The sequence below is a fragment of the Simochromis diagramma genome, unplaced genomic scaffold (assembly GCF_900408965.1).
Source record: "Simochromis diagramma unplaced genomic scaffold, fSimDia1.1 OVJJ01000487.1, whole genome shotgun sequence".
Classification (NCBI taxonomy): domain Eukaryota; kingdom Metazoa; phylum Chordata; class Actinopteri; order Cichliformes; family Cichlidae; genus Simochromis; species Simochromis diagramma.
The window spans coordinates 1,899,928-1,922,986 of NW_024387305.1; the positions used below are offsets into that span (position 1 = coordinate 1,899,928).

Here is a 23,059-nt window from a genome sequence, read left to right on the forward strand (position 1 = left end):
ACCAAAGAGGCTCCTACATGGAGATTTATACATCTGAAAATGTTTGTGAATGAAATCCAATTTTAAATTTATTCCATGAATCTAATCGCTGTTTCAGGATGATGACAGAAAGGCATACTTCTACCAAAAATAGCAACACAGATGGCCACAATACGAGAATAAATGAAAAGAAAGCTGCTGCTAAAAAAAAAAAAACGTTATCCCAAATGCATGCTCAAATGTCAGCAGTTTTCTTCTTGAGGCAGTTACTGATCAGGTTTGTGTGTAAAATAAGTAGAATTATCACTGTGTTTGTGTGTTCTCCCCGGGTACTCTGGCTTCCTCCCACAGTCCAAAGACATGTAATTTGTGAGGTTAGGTTAATTAATGATTCTAAATTGCCCATATGTGTGAATGTGAATCGTCTGTCTCTATGCGTTAGCCCTGTGACAAATTGGCGACCCGCCCAGGCTGTACCCTGTCTCTCGCCCTATGACAGCTGGAATAGGCTCCAGCCCTCCCTGCGACCCTGATAAGGATAAGAGAAAGCACGGTGATCTGTCCAATCTATTCAAGAAACTATTTTTCCTTCAGAAATGGTAACACAGCAACTGAATCTGCAAATTCAGCTGTCAACACAACGCAACCTGAATTAAATAAACCTTAGATTCAGTTACCAATATTGGATCTTAGCAAAGAAATCTCACTCAGTGCAGATTCTTTCCCTGGGGAAAGTCCAGTCTATGTAGCTCAAATTCCTGTGGCTTAAAAAAGTGATGTTATGATGTTTTAATTTCTAGCTTGTATGTTGTTTTGTCATTTGTTTTACTACTCTTATGGGTAGGAGGGGTAAAAACAAGTTAATACTAAATAGACACAGTTATAGATAAAATAGACCATGTTTTTTGTTGTTAAGGGCAGTAGAGGCCTTAAAAAATGCAAAATAAACAAATAAAATAAAACAATTTTTTGTTAAAAGCAGCTTGAATAAAAAGCTGCGGGTGTTTACTAAGAGCTAAGCTATTTTTGTTCTGACCCTTTAATGTCTCAATCAGTGTAAAAAGGGGTCGACTTCCATGAACTGTCCATCTGGAAATTATCGTTCATTTCCTTCACTTCATTTCAAATGCTTCTACTCACCCTGGCAGGATTTGCCAGCCTGGCAGTGCGTCATGTGATTAAGGACGTTCTTCATAGTGCGGCAGTGAGGCAGGGCGCAGGCCCTCACTTCCCCATTAGCCTGTTCTCGTCGCTGGCACTTATGTGCGTGGAGCAGCAGGACCAGCTGCTGCTGGATCAGCTTGCGCTTCTCAGGGTCGGCTGTGGGGCCTGCCGAAGACACTGCCACACCTCCGCCGCCGGCCAGCGGGAGCATCGCTGCCTGCTGCTGAGGCGGCTGCTGCTGGAGCTGCTGCACGGACGAAACAGGCAGATAAATGTCAAAGTTGTGATAAGTTATCAGCAATTCAACAGTGTGACTCAGAAATGGTGCCAAAAAGGAGATAATTTATTTGTAAATGGTATTTATAAAGAAAAACAAGAAAAATAAATGTTTTGTGTACAGTAATATCTGAATATGTCTAAAAAGTACTGACCATGTTTGGCACGCTAGTAACAGCAGCTCCTTTGAGCTCATTAGGGAAGGGTGGCAGGCTGTTGGCAAGGGCAGACTTGTTCTGGAGCTGCTGCTGAGGGTTTAGCTGCTGGCCAGGTCCTGTAGCTCCCTGACCATAGGACTGCGCCCCGAACGGACCATTACTACCCAGGCCCATCTGAAAATACGGACAAATGACCAATAAGTCAGCACAGTAATTGAGCAGTGTTGTTAGCTGCGGGGGGGAAAAAAACCCCAAAACAAAACTGCTTATAGTCCAGAATCCTGAAGGAACAGACTCAGATTGATTAAAGCATTCACAAGTTTAAAACATTTGATTTAATGTGGTTAAATGTTTACCTGAGGGATTATGTTAGTTCCTCATTTACAGCCTTAACATGCCAAAAAAAAGGTTCTGCCTCAATTTCAATGCCAATTTGTCATTACAAGACCCCCTCTGCCAAGACAAGCACTTGCGTAGCTGTGCCAGGATAATTGTGCCTGGTCCTGTTCTAAGCAGCACAGTGATGCTCTGGCATCCTGTCAACTCAGCATGACACAAGCTATTGCCAGGAAAGACTTCTTGACTACTGAGTCATTTTTCCTCCTGCTCCCTTCTTTACTTAAGCTAGTTAGTAGACATGGCACAACTGAAAACTTTACTAACAATGCAGCAATTAACATGAGTCACCAGAAAAATGCTCTTCTACTCTGGCTTTTTTCTTTAATTAGCCATTTCAACAGGTAGTTAATCATAAATTGTGTTCTCAAGATCCTTTTGGGTTGTAGGAGAAATTGTTACTAAGTTTTATTAAGAAAAGCTTGTATAATAACAAATCTGCACAAATTGTCAGGAACACAATTTATCTTAAGAGATTATGACCCAGTTTCGCAGTCTCACATATGCGACTCTTATCACATATGTGGGTGGAGGTTGTGCACCTGTTATTTAAACTGGAGGTGTTCCTGTCAACTAATTTCCCTCAACAACTAAAACAAAACAATGCCACAGTCTAAAGGGCATGGTTAAGCACCATTTGAAATTGGAAATGTGTGGCATCAAACACACAATTTCACATCAGTGTGCCCAATGGCAGCTTGTGTTAATGCCAACATATTTCACCTGCAGGTTAACATCCACACACCCTTGGAGAAGGTGGTTACGTGCCACTTTAACTCCGCAAACAGTCATTCCTCTTCCAAGTTTGCACAGGTTTTTAAGCACAGACAGTATAAAAGATGGACACTGCCGCTCTGACGCCACCTATTGGTTTTGGACTTTACATTCTCAACTTTTGATGTGATACGGCATATTTGTTTTTCAAGCCTAAATGTACCATATATCATACAACAAGCCATAACTTTAATCAGATGAACCATTAAAAAATTCTCCAAGTGCTAGTGATAGCACCAGCTTCCTATTTGGGACAACCATCCAACAATGCAGCCAACTCTACTATCCAAGCATTTGAATTTGAATTGAAAACCCTTCATAGATGCCAAAACTTAGCTTGTACCAGACTGTAAATACACTTTTTTAATGCTGTAATATTGTGCATTTTAACATAGGAGTCTAAGGGGGATACCTTGCTTTTGGAGCCAGTCTCAAATGGTTACAAGAGAAACTGCAGTTTTTGACACTTCCATACTGCCATTATTTTACGCTCCAGAGATTGCTCTGTGGTTTTTAAGATTGTCTCACATTCCTTGTTTACAACTTCCCATCACAGAGACAGAGTTGCTGCCATTTACTATCTGTGTAACATCTTAAAAGGCATCCAAACAGGAAAACATTCTGGTTACAGCAACCGAAATGTTAATGACATTAAGCAACTTCAATGGGCACAAAAAGTTAGAATCAAATCAACTGCAACCATCATAGTTATAAAATACAAATAAGGGATTTAATAAACATGTTCTTCTGGTGCACAATGAAGCAGGCAGCAAAGTTCAAACAACTACTGGTCTAATTGTGGGCTGCAGCTATCAATTATTTTAGTAATCGAATAATCTATTGATTAGTCCTCCGATTAATCGAGTAATCGGATAAGAGATAAAGTGGTTTCCATATTAGAAATTGCAATGTTGTAAGTTTAACTGCATATAACATCTGTCCAAAGAAAAAAGAAAAAGAAAAAAAACAAAAAAAAAAAACCCTTTGATTGTATTTACATGCCATATTAAATTTTATTTTTTAAAGAAAACATTGTCTTGAATGCAAAAATATATAAACACTCAAGTTCTCTCTGGCAGAGTTTTATATCCTGGATGAGGCAGATTTGTTGTGTGTCCATGTTTATGGGTTTTTGTGCATGTGTGTCCAAGTGTGAAGAAGTCAAGCGAAAAGTGAGTTTGCGTCTGTAAGCCTTCAAAGGAGAATGTGGTGGCTGCAATGAAGAAAAGCGAGCATATCAGCATTCTGAAGTTTGTCCTGCGCTCTGACGCAAAGTTTCTGTGCAGCTGAAAACAGATGCATAATGGTTTAGATGTTAATTAATATTAATAATAATTCAGCGTCCAGAGCTTTACTGGTCCATGTCCATTTTTATTGGCTTGTGAAAAATACTTTTATTTTTATGTTTTTACATATTATTACAATTTAATGAACAAAATCTTTGATTACTTCACTTTTAATCTGAAAAATGTTCCCAAAGCTTTTAAATTAATCTGGTCTAGTACACCACATGCCCCCCCCCCCCCCTCCCATTAAATGTTTTAATGGTGAGTACATCTTCGCGGTATGTAAACAGTTCCACATTAAACTGTGCCAGTGTCATCATCACTGTTGCTGTTGTGTTATTGGTTTTTGTTTAAAATTGGGGGCTGCGTGGGCTTAATGTTGTCATAAATACATTTCTATTGCAGGTCTGTTTTCCGTCGCAAATGTGTGCGAAATAACACAGAACCACGTGTTAAACGAAGCATCGAAGCAAAGAATGTTTGTCGAGAATTTTTTATTTTTGGATTACTCGAATCGTTGGAGCTCTAGTGCATTCACAACTTAATCTACTTGAATGGGCTAGATAAACCAAACAGCTGTCAGCAGAGCCTAAAACAGAGAGCACAACAAACCAAATCAGCACAGCAGCCATGACTGTCATAAGTTTCAAAGTTTGACTGAAGGGTTTATCCAAATACATCCAAACCAAAATAGCGCTCACGCTCAGGAAGTCTGAGTGCATACATTAAGATGTGTGCCGCTGGAGGGAATAAAATCCTTGTTAGTGCCTTGCATTATACACTGATTAACTTGCTGCTGCTCTCTCATCCAGAGAGCTGCTGGGAGACCAGACCAGACTCTGCCATGCCAGGCCAGGCTGTATCCCCCTCAGGCTGTTGACACCGCTCCAACAGACCAGATAAAAAAGACCCAGCTGAGACGACCAGACAATGGCAGGCTTTCAACACAGCTGAGCAGACGGACACACACCCACACCCACCCCCTTCGTTTCACTCTCTCCATTCAGTCCCCCGCTCTCTGACACACTCCACACATCGACAGGCAGGACAGTTGCCAACTATCATCTCACCACGTTGCTGCCAGGCGAGACTGTTCAGCTGAGCTAGCCTCCCTCCTTCATCCCAAGTGTACTCCCCCTCTGTCATTTCAACTTATTAAGTGGTTTACAATACCTGTCTTTCTCTGCATCACTGAAATGGTAAGCAGCCACCCAATAAGCTGGAGAAGGCTGGGCGAGTGCTCATGCGTATACAGTAACAAAAGGAGCATGTGGCGGTAAGGAGCTTCTCACCAACACAAATGCCCAGAAAGAGATTTACAACCTGCGATTAAAGGACAATAGAGGAAGCCGCATACAAAGAATGGGTCTGGTGGTTTTCTCCTTCAGAGCAGTTGGTGACATGATAATCACAGAGGACCAGCTGAGCCTAAAACATGCACACGGACAAGGTTTCTCCTGGCTCAGAACGGGCCTCGAGTGGGTGACTACGCATGGCCATAAATGCAATCAGCCCACCATGAGTCTGTGTTGTGTTATTTGAATGAAAACTATACATTTAGTTGTTAATAAGCAAATACTATAAGTAAATAGATTAACCCTTTAAGACCTACCATAGAACCAAGTCCGCCAGAGATTATCTTTATATTTTTACATGCTGTAGTGCCATTTGTGGGAGCATTTCAAGTTGCTATACATCAATACAACAGGTATATCCCAAATTTTAATAATATGTATGCATTAAGTCCATAGTAACTACATAAATTCCAAAAAAGAGCAATAAACTACAAAAATCAAATTGAAAATCGTTTGGGTTTTTTTTAAACATATATTTCTAGTTAGAGTAATGTAAGAGGCTTATCCCTCAAAACTGTAAATACAAAAAAGTTGCACAAAATAGTTTCCAACCAAGCGGAATTTATTTTGAGTGTCTTCCTAGTTTTATTTTTGAGATACGCCAATTTTTATATACTGCAGGAAAAACAAATATAAATATTATAATGTAAATTTGCAAAAAAAAAAAAAAAAAAAAAAAAAAAAAAAGCATGTGCATCAAAATAAACTATCTCCAGCAGTGCAATTTGAGTTCTAAGCATCCCAGAAACAATACAGAAAAGCATAAAAGTCAAATATAACTTTTAAAAATACCAGTACACGCTTATAAGGCCCTGAAGGCAAAAAAAAAAAAAAAACCCCTACATTTTCCACGAAAATGACGTCACTTCCAGTTTCGGGCAGGTAATGGCGGACACGCGATAGTTCGCGCTGACATCTATTCCAACGTAGGAAGTGTTACGAACAGCTGATCGGATCAGCAAAGCATTTTTCTGGAATATTATATTTTTGTTCCTGCAAGTGCTTTTTATGCAATTTTTGGGAAGCTATATGTGGAAGGAAACTGTGACCTAGGACAAGTTAATGGCACAAGTTGTAAGTACAACTCCTCCGGTTTCATATGTGAATTTTTTTTATTGCGCTAGCTTACATGGTTCCAGTTCTACAGAGATTTAAAAATAGTTATGCAAAACGGAGTGTGCCCTCTCTGACCGGTTTTAAAGGGTTAAACACAAACCCTATATGATTAGACACGCTGAGCTATGATTCATATTTGCCCGTAAGTCATGGGGTAAAAATAAGGTTTTCCTTCTTTCTTTCTTTTTTAAATTAAAAGTCTCTTTATTTTCAACAAAAATTTTCAATTTTTACCAAGTAGGGGTTTGTAGTTTGACTTAAAGTGAATTGGCCCATAATTTAATTATGACGGGCAGCTAGAGCAAAAAAAAATCAAAAAAATCAAAAAAACAAAAACAAAAAAAAACCAAAAAACCCCCCCAAAAAAAACCAACCACCTTTTTGGGTTATATTTAAACCTGCAGAATATCCCTGGACTCTCCGTGTACACCACTCCACTTTAGCTCCTGTTTTCCCCTTCCAGAAAGTTGGCATTTGACAAATGAAGCCGTTAACTGTGTAACCTCAGCTCTTGACCTGAGGGCTACAAACTGTCAGTGTAGCTGCTAACGGGAAGCTTCAGCAACATGTAGCTTTATCTGTATTCTCATGCAAAATAATGATTCAGAACAAAATTATGAAATCAAAGATCATTCTAGGCTTTTTTTTAACATGTGAATAGTGACTCTATCAGATGACTTTAGTTATAAAACTGGGATACGCTAAACAGTTTCGAAAACAGCTTGGAAGCAACGCCCGGCTTACATTAGTCTCAATTGCTATCATTTAGGCGCTTTTGGTTTTTCTTGGCATTAACTGGCTGTGGGAGGCACCAAAATCTGTGCAGGAAAAATCCCTGACAGAGGCACACACACAAAAAACAGGCCCGTTTCTGTAAATGCTGACAGCCCCGTCGCTGTTACTTCGACATCAGCTTTTAATTGTTTCTGTGGTTAAATCGTGTCTACAGACACTGGGAATGACTCGACACACATTCACTATCTCAGTAAGTCTCTTCTCAGAAGACTGGAGCTTCTGTGTATGTGTGCTGTGGTTAAGAACAAATTTGGTGTCTTGGCTTTGACACAGCCAGTTAAATAGATGGCTTCCTAGTGATTTCCTGCAAAACCACATTGGTGACAAGTGTACGTGTAAGCCGCAAATGACACTCTCCCATAGACACACACATAATTATGCATCCCTAGACTAATCTTAACAACAACTGAACAGTTGACAGCAGTGTACCAGTTCCCTGCCAACAGTGGAGTATGCATTTTTGAGTGCTATAAACAAGTGGACTGGAAGAAAGAACTGTTTAGATGAACCATAAACGTGACTTGCGAAGTGTATAGATACAGATGCACTCGTGCCTACCTTCATCACACAGAGTGTGTGTTGAGGAGGGGCTTCAATTAAGCTCCTAATCAATGATAACAAAAGCTTTGGTGTGTTGCTATAGTGAATGTAAAAAGTCATTTGAGATGAATCTCCAGCTCATTACACAGCCAATTAAAAGCTATATATAAAGCTAAGCTCTAGTTATTTTTTCAGATGCACAAAAAGCATTTCAAAATAACTCTGTCTATGCAAGTCAAACTGTGTCCTATATAATTTGAGAATAACTGCGAGCTAGGGCTGGGCCATATCATCCTGTTCACGGTAATACCGGTATAATGTTAGGCAATGATAAGAAAATGAAATATCGCGATAGAATATGGGTAAAACGTGCATGCGCAGTGCCTTTGTTTTCATACGCACATGGTGAAAAAAAGCATGGCGGCGACGGAGAATAAGGGCGAAAGCGGATCGTTGAATGAAACAGATGAATCAGAATTGGTTTGTAAACATGATGTAACTTCAGTGGTGTGGAACTGGTTTGGCTTTTGTCCGGCAGATGCACACCAAAGCACTTTTTTTGGTAGAGCATGCAAGCAGGCCGCCGTTATTACTGAACCGATTTTATGTGGTACGCGGCGCTCAAAAATCGTTCCCAAAAAAAAAAAAAAAAAAAAAAAGTTTTAGTACGACTTTGGTAAGCTACGAAGCCACACCGCTTGATGGATTGCTGGGGCATTACGGCTACCGTAGTCAGGAGCCTCGCGGAGTGATACGTACTGTGCTTCAACATAATATTACCGCATTGTGTGTGTTTATAAGCTCTTTTGAAGTTTTGTGGATATTATACATGGTTATGCTTTCCACTGGAAATGCCTTTTGGTTAAACTGTCAGCAAGGAATTTTTACATAACTTTAGTGCACATAAAAAACAGCTGCTTGTTTAAGTGAAAATACATTGATGGGGGGGGGTGTTGCACTAATAAAGTTGTGGAGTTGTTAAGTATTTTGTCTCGAGTCAATTATATCGTCAGTTATATCGTTATCGCAAATTTTCAAATATATATCGTTATGAATATTTTTGGCCATATTGCCCTGTCCTACTGCGAGCTATTAATTCCACGAGTCTAGATTTGTAACTTTGCCATTTATGAAAGGTTGCTACACAAAGCAAAGTAAAACAACATTTATAATGGGATTGGGAAATAAGGAAAATGTAAGATGTCTTATATTAAAAATGAACTGAAATATAATGCAATAAAAACATAATTTCATAGACCTCGTTTAATGCTAGTTCCTTTTCAGTTAGGATCTGCCACAAATTTTAGGAAAGTTGAACAATTCTCCATATTTCACAAGATAAATTGTGAATGAGATTCTAAAAATAAAAATCACCCTAATTAGCACTGACAGGTCAAACGGATAACTAGCAGAAACATATAAAAAAGGAATTAAAGAAAAAAAAAAAACACAGCAATTTCAATTCAATTTAATTAAAGGTGTTTCAGGAGTTTTTAAATGTGATTTCTATCCAAAAGGTTATTAATGAAAATTAACAGTATAGATCTTAAGTATGTGCCAAAAAAATTGAAGAGAAAGGCACAAACATGTAAAATGCTTTAAAACAGATGTTTTCTGAGGTAGCAGAACATTTAACATAGTTTTGTGGTGGATCTTTACATGTCATATTTAGGGAGAAACAAAACCTTTGTTTGTTTACAATATAAACTTCAAACAGCAGTTTTAATTTCTGCTGTGTCACTGTAGTGCTAAAAAAATAAATAAATTATTTTTTACTCCATGAGCACAGTTTTAAAGCTGTGCCAGGTGATCACATAAAAGGATGTTGCTTTCCAATAATGTTGCTTTCACTCCCAAATAAGTGCAAACATTTGTGCATGGCTCAACAAATCCGGCCTCCGCATAGTTTAAAATTTTTACAAAATAATTTTACTGGCTTAAATTTTAGCGTCAATTAATAGAGGATCACAGCATAAACTGGGCCCAGAATGACAAGATGCAAAAATGCCACATTAACAAGCTTTTCGACTTCGCCTATACAATGAGTGACCACCTAGTTTGTGTCTGGTGTTAAAGTTGTTCCAACACACCTTTTCTTTAATCAAAAATGAATACTTCAATGCAATTTAAAACAAAAAAAAATAAAAAAAATAAAAAAATCAGTGCCAGAGAAATATCCCGTGTGTGCCAAAAAAATACTTGGGGCTCACAATTTGCATGTGCCAACACTTGATATAAAACAAACAAAAATAATAAAATAAGTGTCACTCACCTTGTTCATGTTGCCTGCTTGCTGAGCAGTACTGAGGGTAGTGTGAGCTCCCATCTGTTGCCCTCCCTGTGTGAGCGTCTCTGCCAATGCACTACCTGATCCTCCTTGTCCTGTTGCAGTTCCCTGCATTGTCTGTCCCTGGTACTGCATGCCTGTTACCCCTGCCCCACGTCCTCTCCCAGCTCCAGGTACGAGGCCACCATTCATCACTTGCCCAGGCTGCGGCTGCCCTCCCTGGTTCAGGAGTCCAGTATGGCCCTGGTTGTTGTTAATCATGGCCTGACTGAACCCAGTTGTGTTTAAGCCCATAGTTGCAGTATTGTTGTTGTTGTTCTGTCCTGCTACTCCAGTTGGGGTTCCTGCTTTTTGGGCCTGAGGGGACGGGTGGTTGTTGGGGGAGCCCTGGCCAAGAGGGCTCTTACCCAGTGGTGCTCCTAACTGTGGCCCCATGCTGCCTGGCTGAGAGCTAGCTGTGCCTATATTAGAAGTAGTACCAGCCCGAAGCAGCTCTGAGAGCTGCTTGTGCTTGGCCGCTGCATCTGGGACGGCAGAGGCACTGCCACCGCCAAGTCCTGACTGAGTGCCTCCTGGTCCACCAGCTCCAGGTGCTGCTCCACCATTTGAAGGCATCCCGCCCATCAGGCTAATATCACCTCCATTGGGGATCAACTCATCTGGAAGGTCATTCTCCAAATCGTCCCAGGAGAGTGACCCAAGATCTATGAGAAGGGATAGAGAAGCAAAATGTCACAAAATGTTTTATACAACCATGTGACTCAGTGCCAAGCATTCATTCTCCTCTGTTTCAAATAAGCCTGTACTCAAATCACTGAGTACCAGAGCATCTAGATCTTCTTATCTACTGCTAGCAACTTATTCTACAATGCAACACATGACACTGGGAAGATTTTTATTCTACCTTTTAACAGTTTTGAGTCCCCACCATAAACACTCCAACCACAGCAGAAAAACAGCCAGCATGTAGGGCTGCTCGATTATGGCAAAAATGATAATCACGATTATTTTCACTGAAATTGAGATCTCGATTATTTGACGACATTTATAACAATGTATTGAATAATGACTTTAAAGATTGTCAAAAAATAATATAAAATAGTGTGCAAATACTGATAAAAGTGCAAATGTTTGCAATATAAAAAATAAATGAAAAATGTAAACATCTATGTTTAGTGAACTTTGCAGTGTTGCTCTGTGGTGCAGCTACGACACTGTAGCAAAGTTTACACACTATGTCTACTTGATCCACGTCTGACTCCGCGAACCCATAAAGTCACTCTCCTCTCCAAATAACTTCTGCTTAGCTTTCCGAGCTTCCCTCGGGTCCTCTTAATCAGCAGGCCCCCAACCCCCGGGCCTCGGAGTCGTTTGGTACCAGGCCGCGAGAGTTGAGGCTCAGGTGTGAAATGTAGTTTTCAGGGTTTTTATCGGTTTTCAGCGTTATTTTGTTATCGTTTTTATCGTTAACTCTGTTTTCTTTGGTCTTTTCACGTGTGTTATGAATAAAAAAAAAAATTTTCCGATACCGGTACTAGTTTTATTTTGTTGTATTTATCCGTGACACCTTAAAGGCCGGTCCATGAAAATATTGTCGGGCATAAACCGGTCCATGGCGCAAAAAAGGTTGGGGACCGCTGCTCTTAATTGTTGTGACATGTGTTCGAAATGCAGAGAGGTGCGCTCGATTTGCCACACGGAGCAGCGCGAGAGTAAAGCACGAGGGAGGGGCTAATAATTGGCTCAGTCATTTTTAATGATCGCTGAAAGCCCAGATCGTAATCGAGATTAAAATTCGATTAATTGAGCAGCCCTAACAGCATGGTAATAAAACTTTGTAACCATTTTTGTCAGTTATGGTTTTCATTTTTATGAGAATTAGAGGCATTTGCTTATCAAATGATCAGAAAAGGGAAAAAAAAAAACGTGATTTTTTATCAAATAACAGATTCAATACATTTAGTTAATGGACTGTAGTCACCACCCAAAGGCTGAGCCATGAAAAATCCTGCTGTGTTTGAAAAAAGAAAAAAGGGCTCTTACTCCTCAGTTGACCCTTGGTCTCAGTCCAAGTGTTCACAAACATTCTAATTATGAAATATTAATGAGCCAACATGCTAAATGCTGCTGCACTGTGGCCTTGTCCCTTGCAGTGCAAGACAAAATAAGCATAAAGCGTGATAAAGCATCGCTACTGGCTGACAAACACAGTGTGACAAGAGAATCCAGCAGCACTCGGGGTTCCTGCTGGGTGGCGTAGGAATATTTGTGTCACACCATCCAGAGGTGTGAGCATAATGGTGAGAGCCTAGGGAGCCACGATTTGTTTGAGAATTAGTGATTAAGATGGTGACAAAAGCACAGGAGCTGTGCATGCCTTACAGCTTTGAATCACCAAGAAGAATCAACTCTCTGGACAAACTGAAACAAGATCACTTTCCACAGCCTTGATCACGAGTTCACCTAACGGCACAAAATCACCAAAGAAACAGCTTTGAACACTGCAGCTCTCCGTTTTCATTTCCCTCTGTAAGTGACATTAACTTGCCTATTCAGTATAACGTGCCTGACGAGAGTAGAAATATTACCTGAAATCTTATTTGGCTAACTTGTTTCTTCAAAAGCATGTTGTGGAGCGGTTTGTTGGTCTTCTGTAAAGAGTGGAGGACATAACTGGAATGTATGCAACTGACAATTTCTTCCACAAAAGCGCAAATTTACTGAATTTGTGCAACTGAAAGTAATGAAGCCAAGAAATGTCACTGTATGAAAGGCGCTGTTAAGCAAATCACTTTTCAGTATAAGACGAACAAGACCTTAATGCTACAGGACTGAGCACTGCTGCTGGATGTCTTCATTGAGATTCAGTCAGGATCCCGGCTTTAATGAGGGCACTTGGCCTACACACTTCCCTGAGTAAACACAGGCTTGCAGATCTCCCTTGCTAGCTCGCTGTCTGTCCCTGGCATCAGGCACGCAGGTGCTCCATGTGGAGGAAGCTTGTTTGAGGCTGAAGGGACAATCCATCTTTTCCTCTCTCACTCCTCTCAGCCCATGCCATCTATCAGGCAGGCACATGGATGCTCTCCAAGCAGCTGTATTCACTTCAACTACATACGCTAAAGCCTGGCATTGCATTTTTCATTTCAAAAATGGAAATCTAAACACACCGTAACCTTGCCCTTAAGCTTGTTGGCTGGATACCAAAAATGCAAAGCAATGTTTTGGTTGGGTATGGCCACATGCAGTCTGGGGAACCCCAACCCGAAGGAGGGGGGAAGGTGGGCATTAACCGTTTTAACATATGCACTGCAGCCCTGAAGTTTTCTTCAGACATAATCCATGGAGCTGTATGTAGGAATGTGAAAGTTTAAATCGGACCTTACAATAAAAGCTCCCTTGGACAGAGTCTGCATAAAGTTGAACCAGTGTGCGAATTGATGTGATAACCATCCGGAGAATTCTCATCGAAAAATTCACATGGGAACGTCGATTACATTTCACTTTCCATATCATTTCACTGTCTCAAAGGCAGAAGAAAAACATCCACAGGTAAAGAAGGGTCACTTACATGAGTGCAAATATGAACACAAAAACACATAACTCAGGAAACAATGTGTGATTTACTCAAAAGTGGATACACACAAATCAGTGTGTCAACTTTTCACATAGTTGTTCATAAAGCTCCTTTACACCCTCCCATAGCTGACTTTATCACTCTCTCCCCCGCCCCCCTTTGGCCACTGTCTTGAAGTGATGGCTATAAATATTTACAAAAGCAGCCCCAGCAGTGATCCCGCCTGGAGATTTCTGTCATCTTGCCCTAAAGCCATGTGTGTCTGCTCTCAGAGGGACAGGTGCAACATTGCTACTGGCATTCTTTTAATTGTTGCTCAATATAATATGGTGGATAGCAAAACAAATCCACTTAATAATGGAAAGGGACTCTTATTTTAGGTTTCCTTTCTGCAGTAATAAATCCTCCAAGAAAGTATGCCATTGCAACAGTTGGAAAGAACAGCAGAGGAAAATTACTTCACTGAGTAAATAAATACTGATTGTACCCAGAGACACTCAAAAAAAAAAAATAATCAAGAAAAGTTACAGACCTTCAGTTTAAAACATTTTTAAATCCAACAAGACTACGTCTATTACAGACAATAGTTAAACTGCAATAGCTTTGTTTACAGTCCACCTTGCGAGCCTGTGCCAAATCAAAAACAGAAAATATGAAAATAATTGTTTGCTGAATTTAGTACTCAGTAGTGGTGCAACAGATCACGGTTGATCCGTAATCCGAACCAATCCCACTCCACAGTTCAGCACGCACGTGATCCAAAGATTTGAAAAAGAAGGGGGAAAAAAGTATATGTATGGTGCACGTGGTCAGTCTGTCAAGCGATAGTTATGGCCAGCGCTAGCGGTCCAAGTGGAGGAGCAGAGGAGTTTGCGGCATTTAAGCAGCCCTTTGTTCCCCAATCCGACCGGGCTAAAGCTATTTCAAAAGCTACTGGGGTGTTTAGCTGCAGACGGGAGGCCGTATTCCGTTGTGCAAAACAAGGGGTTTAAACTATGATGAACGTGCTTGAGCCACGCTATGATATCCCGTTGCGCGTCCACTTCAGTGACAAGATCGTACCCAGGCATGCATGAGCAGGAAAAGTTTAAAGTTATGGCTGAACTGTCCTACATCTTTTGTTGCTCAACTACAAACGGGTGGACCTCCAGGTCAACGGAAAGCTACGTGACCGTGACCGCTCATTATATCACAGCGGAGTGGTAGATATAAAGCCCTGTACTGCCCTATATTGCACCTTAATTTGTTTTTATATAATTGCGTGGAATGAGTCTTGATTTGAATGTTTTTAAATAGGCAAAAAATACTTAAAAAGTTAATAAGTAAATGTTAAAATTTTGTCTTTTTTGCTGATCCGAAAATTGGCCCGATCCGTGAGTTAAAACCGTGATCCGATCCGAACCGTGAGATTTTTGATCCGTTGCACCACTAGTACTCAGCCATATCAGAATTGTCATTTAAAGAAAAATCTGACGTGTCTTTCCTCCTTTGTATGAAAATGTGCTGGTAGCTGAAATCACCAGTTCTACATTGAAGGCAAGCACAAACATACTGAGAAAAGTAAAAAAACAGCAGAGTACAGCCAAGACGATTTTAAGAGTAATAATGACACTTCATTTTATTAAATCAAATGCATTAACTAGATAGCAAGTTATCCCAAGAGGCAGTAGCAATAAGTGTGCATGCAACTAGTCAACCAGACTTTTAATGTTGCTTCCCTTGCCAAATGGTGCCAGAAAAACTCTGAAATATATCATTTTATTTTTTGGCTTTTCAATATAGAGCGGCAGGTGATGATTGGTCAATGCTGAACTTCTATCTAAAGCACACTCAGCTTTGTCTCTGGTAGGGAGTAAATGTGGATCTGTAACAGGAAGACTTCTCTTCCCTCCCCATTTTAACAAATACCATCATCTCATCTATGGTGAACAGACCCTTTTTTTTTTTTTTTTTTTTTTTAAACAGACTAATTTAGCAACAGCAGTTAAGATCCATTTACACCTGCATGGAATCTGCAACTGGATACATGACATCTGACCCACAGGTTTGTTTCCTCTAGGCGGGTTGCTTTGGGGGAGATTTGATGACAACAGGGGAAACCAAGTTTTTGAAGTCTGCACCCAGTTTAGAAATGCATTCTCATTATTTCGTTTGTGGTTGCAACATGATCCAGTGATCTGTACCGTTTGTGTTCCTCATCGCATTAACACAGCTACATGCTTTAGTTTGGCTTGCTTGAATCAGCAGGAAGAGATGGTATTGTTCACCTTTAAACTTTGTGGATTTTGTTTTTCTTAAGAAAATACAACCAGAAACATCATCCATTGGTAAAATTATAGTCATGTGGAGCTCCTCAAGTACTCCTACTTCCTCTTGGGGATTTAGTTTAGTTTTCTAGGTTTTCTGCAAACACAAAACACATACTGAGCTTCAGTCTAACTCTTCTCTACCTCATGAAGCTAAAGTTGTTCCAAGTATAATGAGCAAAAATAGAACAGTCAAATGGTCTGTTTAAGCTTAAATACAAGCACAGACATGAGAAATGAGTGGCGTTTAAAATACCATGTCGCCCATTTTTTTGATGCTTATTAAGTCAGCTAAAAGCAGTAGGTTGGTGGTAATAACTCCCTTCATCTGCCTTTAACCATTTTGCTGATCCTCGCCATCTTTCTCTCATGATTTCTCTGGTTGCCCCAAGGTACAGGCATAAATGCCTCAATCAGTGGCTGCATTGCAAGCTTACCGCCTGTCCTTTTAGATATTAGAAGTGCCATTTGTGCAGGAGTGAACAAGAAACTGGACGTCTGGGGGTTGGGAGGTCCCTGACAAATCTTTGACTGACAACTGAAACAGAACTAAGACGCAAACGAGTACCAAATACTAATTTTTCTTAGGTTTCAGCGCAAATTTCAGCTTTTCTAACCTAAGACAGACACAGATATCCTGAGGCCCAACCTACCTACATATTTACAGAGAGAATGTGAGAGAATCCAAAGGGAACAGTTAAAAAATTCAAACATGGTGACTATGAATCTTAAACAATGAAATTAAAAAAAAAAAAAAAAAAGAAAAAGAAAAAAACCTGCTCTTTCATTAAAAATAGTCAAAAGGTTAGATCACATAAAGTGCATGCAAAACCACATTTTTTTGTGAATAAAAGGGGTAGAAGAGGAGGATAACAGATGGCCTTAATAGAAAGACAGGGGCTCGTGTTTGTTCTGCCCCACCAATTTGAGAAAAAAAAAAAAAAAAAAAAAAAAACAACAACTCCCCAAGTGCACAAAAAACTTGACTACTCGTAATGTTCTACCTCTCACTGAACTGCAAAAATGTTTTTCTTTATTAAAACCATTTTTAACTCATTTGTCTTTCTGACCTGTTATCTGCTGTGAAACAAAACTAAATCATACCATGAGATACTCTGGTCTTGTTTCCTTACCAGCTGCCGTTATTGAGGGTGTGGATAATGCCAATACAAATACCATTACTAATTCTGCTTATAGGCTGGACTTTTCATCTTAGCCAGTTTTCTGCATGAGAGAGAAAAAAAAAAATACTACTACCATTCATCTTAGGTGTGGAAAAGCCTCATCACCATAACTGTGACATAATTTTACACTGTATGACAGAAAACATGCCAGCGGTGATTAAACACACACACACACACACACACACACACACACACACACGGCGTCATATAATTGCAATTAAGTGAACAATTTGGAATCTGATCTCAGCTGGAACTGGTTCTCAATTCCCATTGCTACAAAGGTTTAAATAGGACTGCTCACGCATACAGACATCACAAGGAGAACAACAACGTATGTTAACGCTGTCATTTCGTTTTAAAATTTGGCTATTTTTCTCATACAAGAAGCCAGGCTATATGTTAGGAAAAGGGAAAGAGGAAAGGCCAAATGTTAGGGCAGATGGGTGCTGCATATAAAGCTCCAGGCATGACTGTCATCAAAGAGGGAAAGCCAGCTCTTTATCTGCAGTAATTTACAGCTGATGTTACTGCTGCCCTGCGCTGTCCCATGGGGGTCCATTGAGTCCCAACTGCAACTGGCAAAAAGTATAAAGAGGGGGTGTGGCAGGTTTATTGATGGATTACAGACATGTGGTGCCTCTGTCATGTGTTATAGCTCTTGTAATTTATAATCACTGATGTTGTGACTGCCATTGTTCCTGAAAGGTCTTCCAGCTCATTTTTCCTTGAAGACTTGACAAAATCAAACACAATGAGGCACATGTGCAAATGACAGACATAGGAAAACTATTTTTTCTGGCTACATGCAGACTGTGAGGCTGGGCTTAAAGTCAGCAAATAATAAATACCACAAATTTAGTAAGCCATACACCTTTTTTTGGCAGTTTATATATGTAATGCCTTTAATGACAGTGTAAACAAATGTAGAATCAAAAGTAAGCATACTTATGTTGCTCAATGAGTATTTCCGCTTTGAACAAATCCCTATCATAGGAAATTTAAAATATCTTTTGCACTAGGGCTGTGCCATATGACCAAAATCTCATATGTCGATATAAGACATTTATCATCCCAACAACGATACATATCACAAAAATTTTACATTTTCTGTAAATTCTGTGAATTTCGGGCAACTCGACTTGCATGAAGTGCATGAAGTTGAACCAGCCGCAATTTTCTTTGGGAGTATTTATTACACAGTGTGCTGCGGGGAAAAGCCTGTTCTAAGGTTTATTTTTTTTAAGCACCTGACGGCTCTTTTTAGCTTCTCGTCCGTAAACACTCTGCATACTATTTCACGTGATTCAGTTTATTTTGAAAAATCTCAACAGGATCTTCAGCTTTATTGTGAAAGGTTTATGTGGAAAATAAACAAGCGGACGGTGGAGACACGCGATGGTTTTACCGTCGTTGTTGCTAACGACAATGCATAAAAACAGTCGCTTGTCCGTCCGTAGTGTGGTTATATTAAATAGAAGAAAAAAGAGAGAACTTTAAGAATTTCTACAGTGACCATCAAAACGATGAAAAAAAAAAAAAAATTGCCGAAAACAGTTTATTTTGCGACACCACGAAACAAACGATAGCGTAATATGAAATGATAGGCGTTTTCATATTGTCATCCGATATATATCGTTATATTGAACCTATTCTGCACTGTATATGGTTCTAAACTACTGTGATTATTGTTACTTGTGTTAGCAGCAGAAATGTGCAGCACTATTCAATGGCTAGACGGCATTTAACCCAGCTAATATTTCTGGAGCCAACTAGCAGTAGTAACCACATTTCAACATCTGTCTAGTCACACATGTCCCAACTTTAAACATTGCTGTCCTAGGTCTCGTTTCCCTAATCCACAGCCGGAAAAAAAGAGCAACCGTGAGAGTAAAGCCAACACAAAAGTGCCTTGATTCTTTTTAATGGTTAGCAGGGACACCCCAAACTTGCAAAAGACGTCCACTTATATATGGCAGAAGAGAAAAAGGAAATCCCATGGCTTTCTTTCCCAGTGAACATACATTAGTGATCATTTTAAGGGCTCAGTCACTTCATTGTGTAAATTATGGTCACTCTAAGAGTCAGAAAGAAGGATTATCCAGGACATGCCCATTAGTTAGCAACTTATCAATCACATAGATTGACAGTTAAACTCGCTCCTTGCAAGTCAAGTCTGGTCTCGAAAACGCTAAAGGTGGTCAAAACAAAAATGCTCCGCTCAAGGCTTAACAGCAGCACTTCACTAACAGAGGGCCAACAGCTACCCTTAATAGCATCTACACTAAAAACAGCTTTCTTTTGTTTTCAAGACGTTAATGTGCCACACGCTGTAAACGATACAGTTGAAAAACACATTAGTTTAATGTTTCTTATCTGGGCTCTAAAGTTTCAGTTCTTGGTTAAAAAGCAAACATACAAGACACCAGCTAAACAAATAGGACTTTTTACATCGGAATCTAATGTGCCTCGATTACAGCAAAAATCATAATAAAGATGACTTTGATTAATACAGTAAGCCAGAGTTTCTACCCACATCAAAAAGATTTTGGATGCAGTGTATTTTCACAGAAGCCTTTCATATGTTTAAAATTAAAAAAATAAATAAAATCAAAACAATGGGTAAAGCGAGCAGGAAGGACACATGGGAGTCTGATAATACATTTTAGGTCCAGACTAATGGGTATTTTTGACTGTAAAGCCTGTAAATTTGTGGAAAATCCCCAGGGGATGTTTGGAAGTGCAATTGTTGCACAGAAAACAGACCAGATGAAGGACCTTGAGTGATACAGTGACAAAAGTAACTGCTAATGATCATTCAACAAGTTCACCAATGGAAACAATGAGATTTTTTACTCTAGAGAGATCCGGTTAATGCTGGGCTCCAGCTAAAATGTCACTGTGGCGTGAAGTGAACCAAACAGCAAAAATATGCACTATAAATGAAAGGTCTGTGCTTGATGTACAGCACACAGGAGAAAGATAAGAGAGAGAGCTTTGCAGTCAAAATTAGTTTTATCCCTAACACTTTGTTTTCACTGAAATACAAAAACTGGAATTGAAATTATACTTGGTTAATTGCTGAGCCGTAGCTTAACTCTAATTGGGGGTGCTTCTGCAGGTAAAGCATACATTACTTTCCAATTATGGTGAAAATATGAAATCAACTCATTTTTGTATCTTCATACCAGGAGCAGCATTTTCCCATCACAGAAACAGCGAGCGCTGCAGAAATGCAGTTCAGCTACTCCACTTTTGCCACACAGTACAGCAGATGAGTTAAGAGTGCTGCAATAACTCGGGTTTTCACTGAGGGCTCACAAACCACCTCAACAAAAACAAGCAGGGACGGTCTACCAGGTGAAAGAAAAAAGACATGTTACTCAAGGGATTTTTTTTAAAGTCTCCAGATGACTTTATAATTTCAGCTATAAAGTTTGGAAGAACAAGTCAAAAAGTTGATTTAAAATAAGCACTAGTCTTGTTTTATAATACAAATGAACTTTTTAAGGGCCAAGTGGGAACTTGCATCCCCAATCTTTGCTTTCCAATTACAAGAAATATGACAGACATTTCCTAATCACTCAGATTCCAATACTCAGAGCACACATACAGATTTCTATCTTGCATTTCTACACGTTTATTTTCAGCAGTGCACACGTCTGCTGAGATGTGTGACGTTATAACCCTATCTGCACTCTCTGCAAGAATTCAATGAGTTAAAGGAAAATAGCACCATCGAGACTGAGTGTGGCTATGTAGGCTTACTCGGGGATAGATGGAGTGGCCATTGAGATTAGGTTTTTGGGTTGTTGTTTTTTTTGCCTATTAACACTTCGTTTTATAGCCACAAGCTGAACCAAGTGGGCACTACTACCAAAACGGTAAATGTTAACATTTACCGTTTTCTCTGACTGGTGATTACACACACCTAAAATCGTACCTGAAATAAATGGAAATGGATGCAAACATTGTCAGACTTAGAATTTACAGGTGTACAAACATTGGCATTAAGTCGTATGTGATTTGTGATTTTGAAGACAATATTATTTAAGCTAATTAGGGCCTAGGTTACCTCTGTGAGTCTATCACGCCATGTGTACCTGCTGTTAATGCAGTATCAGGCTACCACAAAAGAATAGAATAGAATTCAAGAATAGAATTCAACTTTATTGTCATTGCACATGCACAGGTACAGGTAAAAGACACCACTTTGCACCTGATTCGAGAAATAATTACCATTTTAGTCTTTTGATTTTTCAACTATAACCCATCAAATTCTCTTTACTAACGAAAGCGTTACAGTAGAGCAATGCAAAGCTAATGCAACACCTCTGAAGATAACAAAAGTTACAGTTGTTGTAGCCATGACCATTTTAGACGCTCAAGTTAGTTATTCTGCTGATCGTATTGTGTTAAGGTTTGCTGCAGAAGTTAAGGCGAGTGTACCAAAAGACTGGCATTAGCGTATTAAGGGTAGGTGCAGTAAAGGCTCACCTCAGAATGAAACCACAACACTGCGGTAAAACCACATTAACTGCTACCGAAAGAACACCCAACCGACTGGATAACGTGTAACGTTGCTACACGGGCATTGGTTGATTTAATGCCAAGTAGTAAAAGAGAAGTTTCAGTGCAAATGTTCATTACATTTGGGTTTGTGTGTGCCGACAGTGTCGAGGCCTTTACCTTGTCCATCAGACGTTGACAGTGCAGGTGAATTCAGCTTCGGCCGCTTAGAGAGTGGAGGTCCGGCGTCCAGCAGGTTTTCAGCCATAGTTGAAATCTTGCCTGGCCGGTCGCTTAAGTTGATGATTCTGATTAGCTTATTAGTAGAAAGTTGTTCAATCACCAAAAACCTTCCCGGTTAGCACGTTAGCAAGCTGACAGCCTGCTAACGTTGGCTAACTGGCTAATAGCTAGCTAATTGCCTGCTACCAGCTAAAGTAACTGTTAGCGTTTAGCTACTCCTCGCCGTGAGAGTCGGTGTCTTTTAAAAGAGATGCAATAGCGCCCCGCTTCGCCACCGCCATTCACCCCATGATAATCCAACACCCAACACCCACATTATTATCGTTAAATACCCCAAAATAAAATATTCCCCATGTAAAAATCGAGCCTCACACTGACGATCCAGTTAAATCAGGTGGATTGCTGCATTCCGGGAGAAAAGTCGTAATTTCTAGATGTTCAAAGTACCCATTTTGCGTGACGTCAAATTTCTTCATGCAAAAATCGCGCGAAGCTCCACAAAAATGCACAATTGCATAAAAATGCCGTATTTTTGCAAATCTCTTCGAAAGTCACGATCTGCTCACCGCTTGCCCACGGTAAACAATACTGCTCCCGAACGGCGACAGGGGCTGAATCACCGCACTCTGAAGGGGAAATCAGATATACGGAGCTTTTCTGCCCGACGACCACCAATCCAATTCCCGTTTTTTCGCACAAAATGTCTCCGAAGCGATATTACGATTTCGTTTTCGGCAGAAGGCCGCTGTCATATCACGGGAAGGATGCTCGATTTCTACGTAAAACCCAGTGTTGGACCGAAATCCTAATTCCGAGCCACGACAAGATGGCGGCTGTTGATTCCTTCGGTACAAAAAAGTTTTTTTTTCTTTTCCAGATCGGCTGTAGAGGGGGAGGGGCCGCGCATTCACGCCCTACGTGAAAACACCGTCACCGCTGACCGCTGGGGGCGCTACAGCACAACCAGTGATTCACACATGCACTTTACAACCCATTTGATCCCATCTTTTTTTGTAAACTCGGGGCAAAATATATACATTAATGAATAAAAATATCTTTTTTAAGATGTTAACTTAAATATTTTACCTTATTTTTACAAACTCACGTGATTTTTTCT

The 23,059-nt window shown here is 39.9% G+C and overlaps 1 protein-coding gene across 5 annotated transcripts in view; it reads right to left on the reverse strand.

Moving 5' to 3' along the window:
* Window positions 1-22,803, reverse strand: part of crebbpa (CREB binding protein a) — a 41,899-nt gene extending 19,096 nt beyond the window's left edge. For 3 of the 5 annotated variants that reach the window (XM_040004784.1, XM_040004781.1, XM_040004780.1), the window contains exons 1-4: window positions 21,880-22,803; window positions 10,112-10,830; window positions 1,575-1,751; window positions 1,120-1,390 (exon numbers count right to left, since the gene is read on the reverse strand). In XM_040004784.1, the coding sequence (XP_039860718.1) occupies window positions 1,120-1,390; window positions 1,575-1,751; window positions 10,112-10,830; window positions 21,880-21,967 (1,255 nt within the window). In that variant the 5' untranslated portion in view covers window positions 21,968-22,803. The remainder of the gene's footprint in view (window positions 1-1,119; window positions 1,391-1,574; window positions 1,752-10,111; window positions 10,831-21,879) is intronic. The other 2 variants (XM_040004783.1, XM_040004782.1) reach the window with 2 other exon arrangements.
* Window positions 22,804-23,059: the final 256 nt, after the last annotated feature.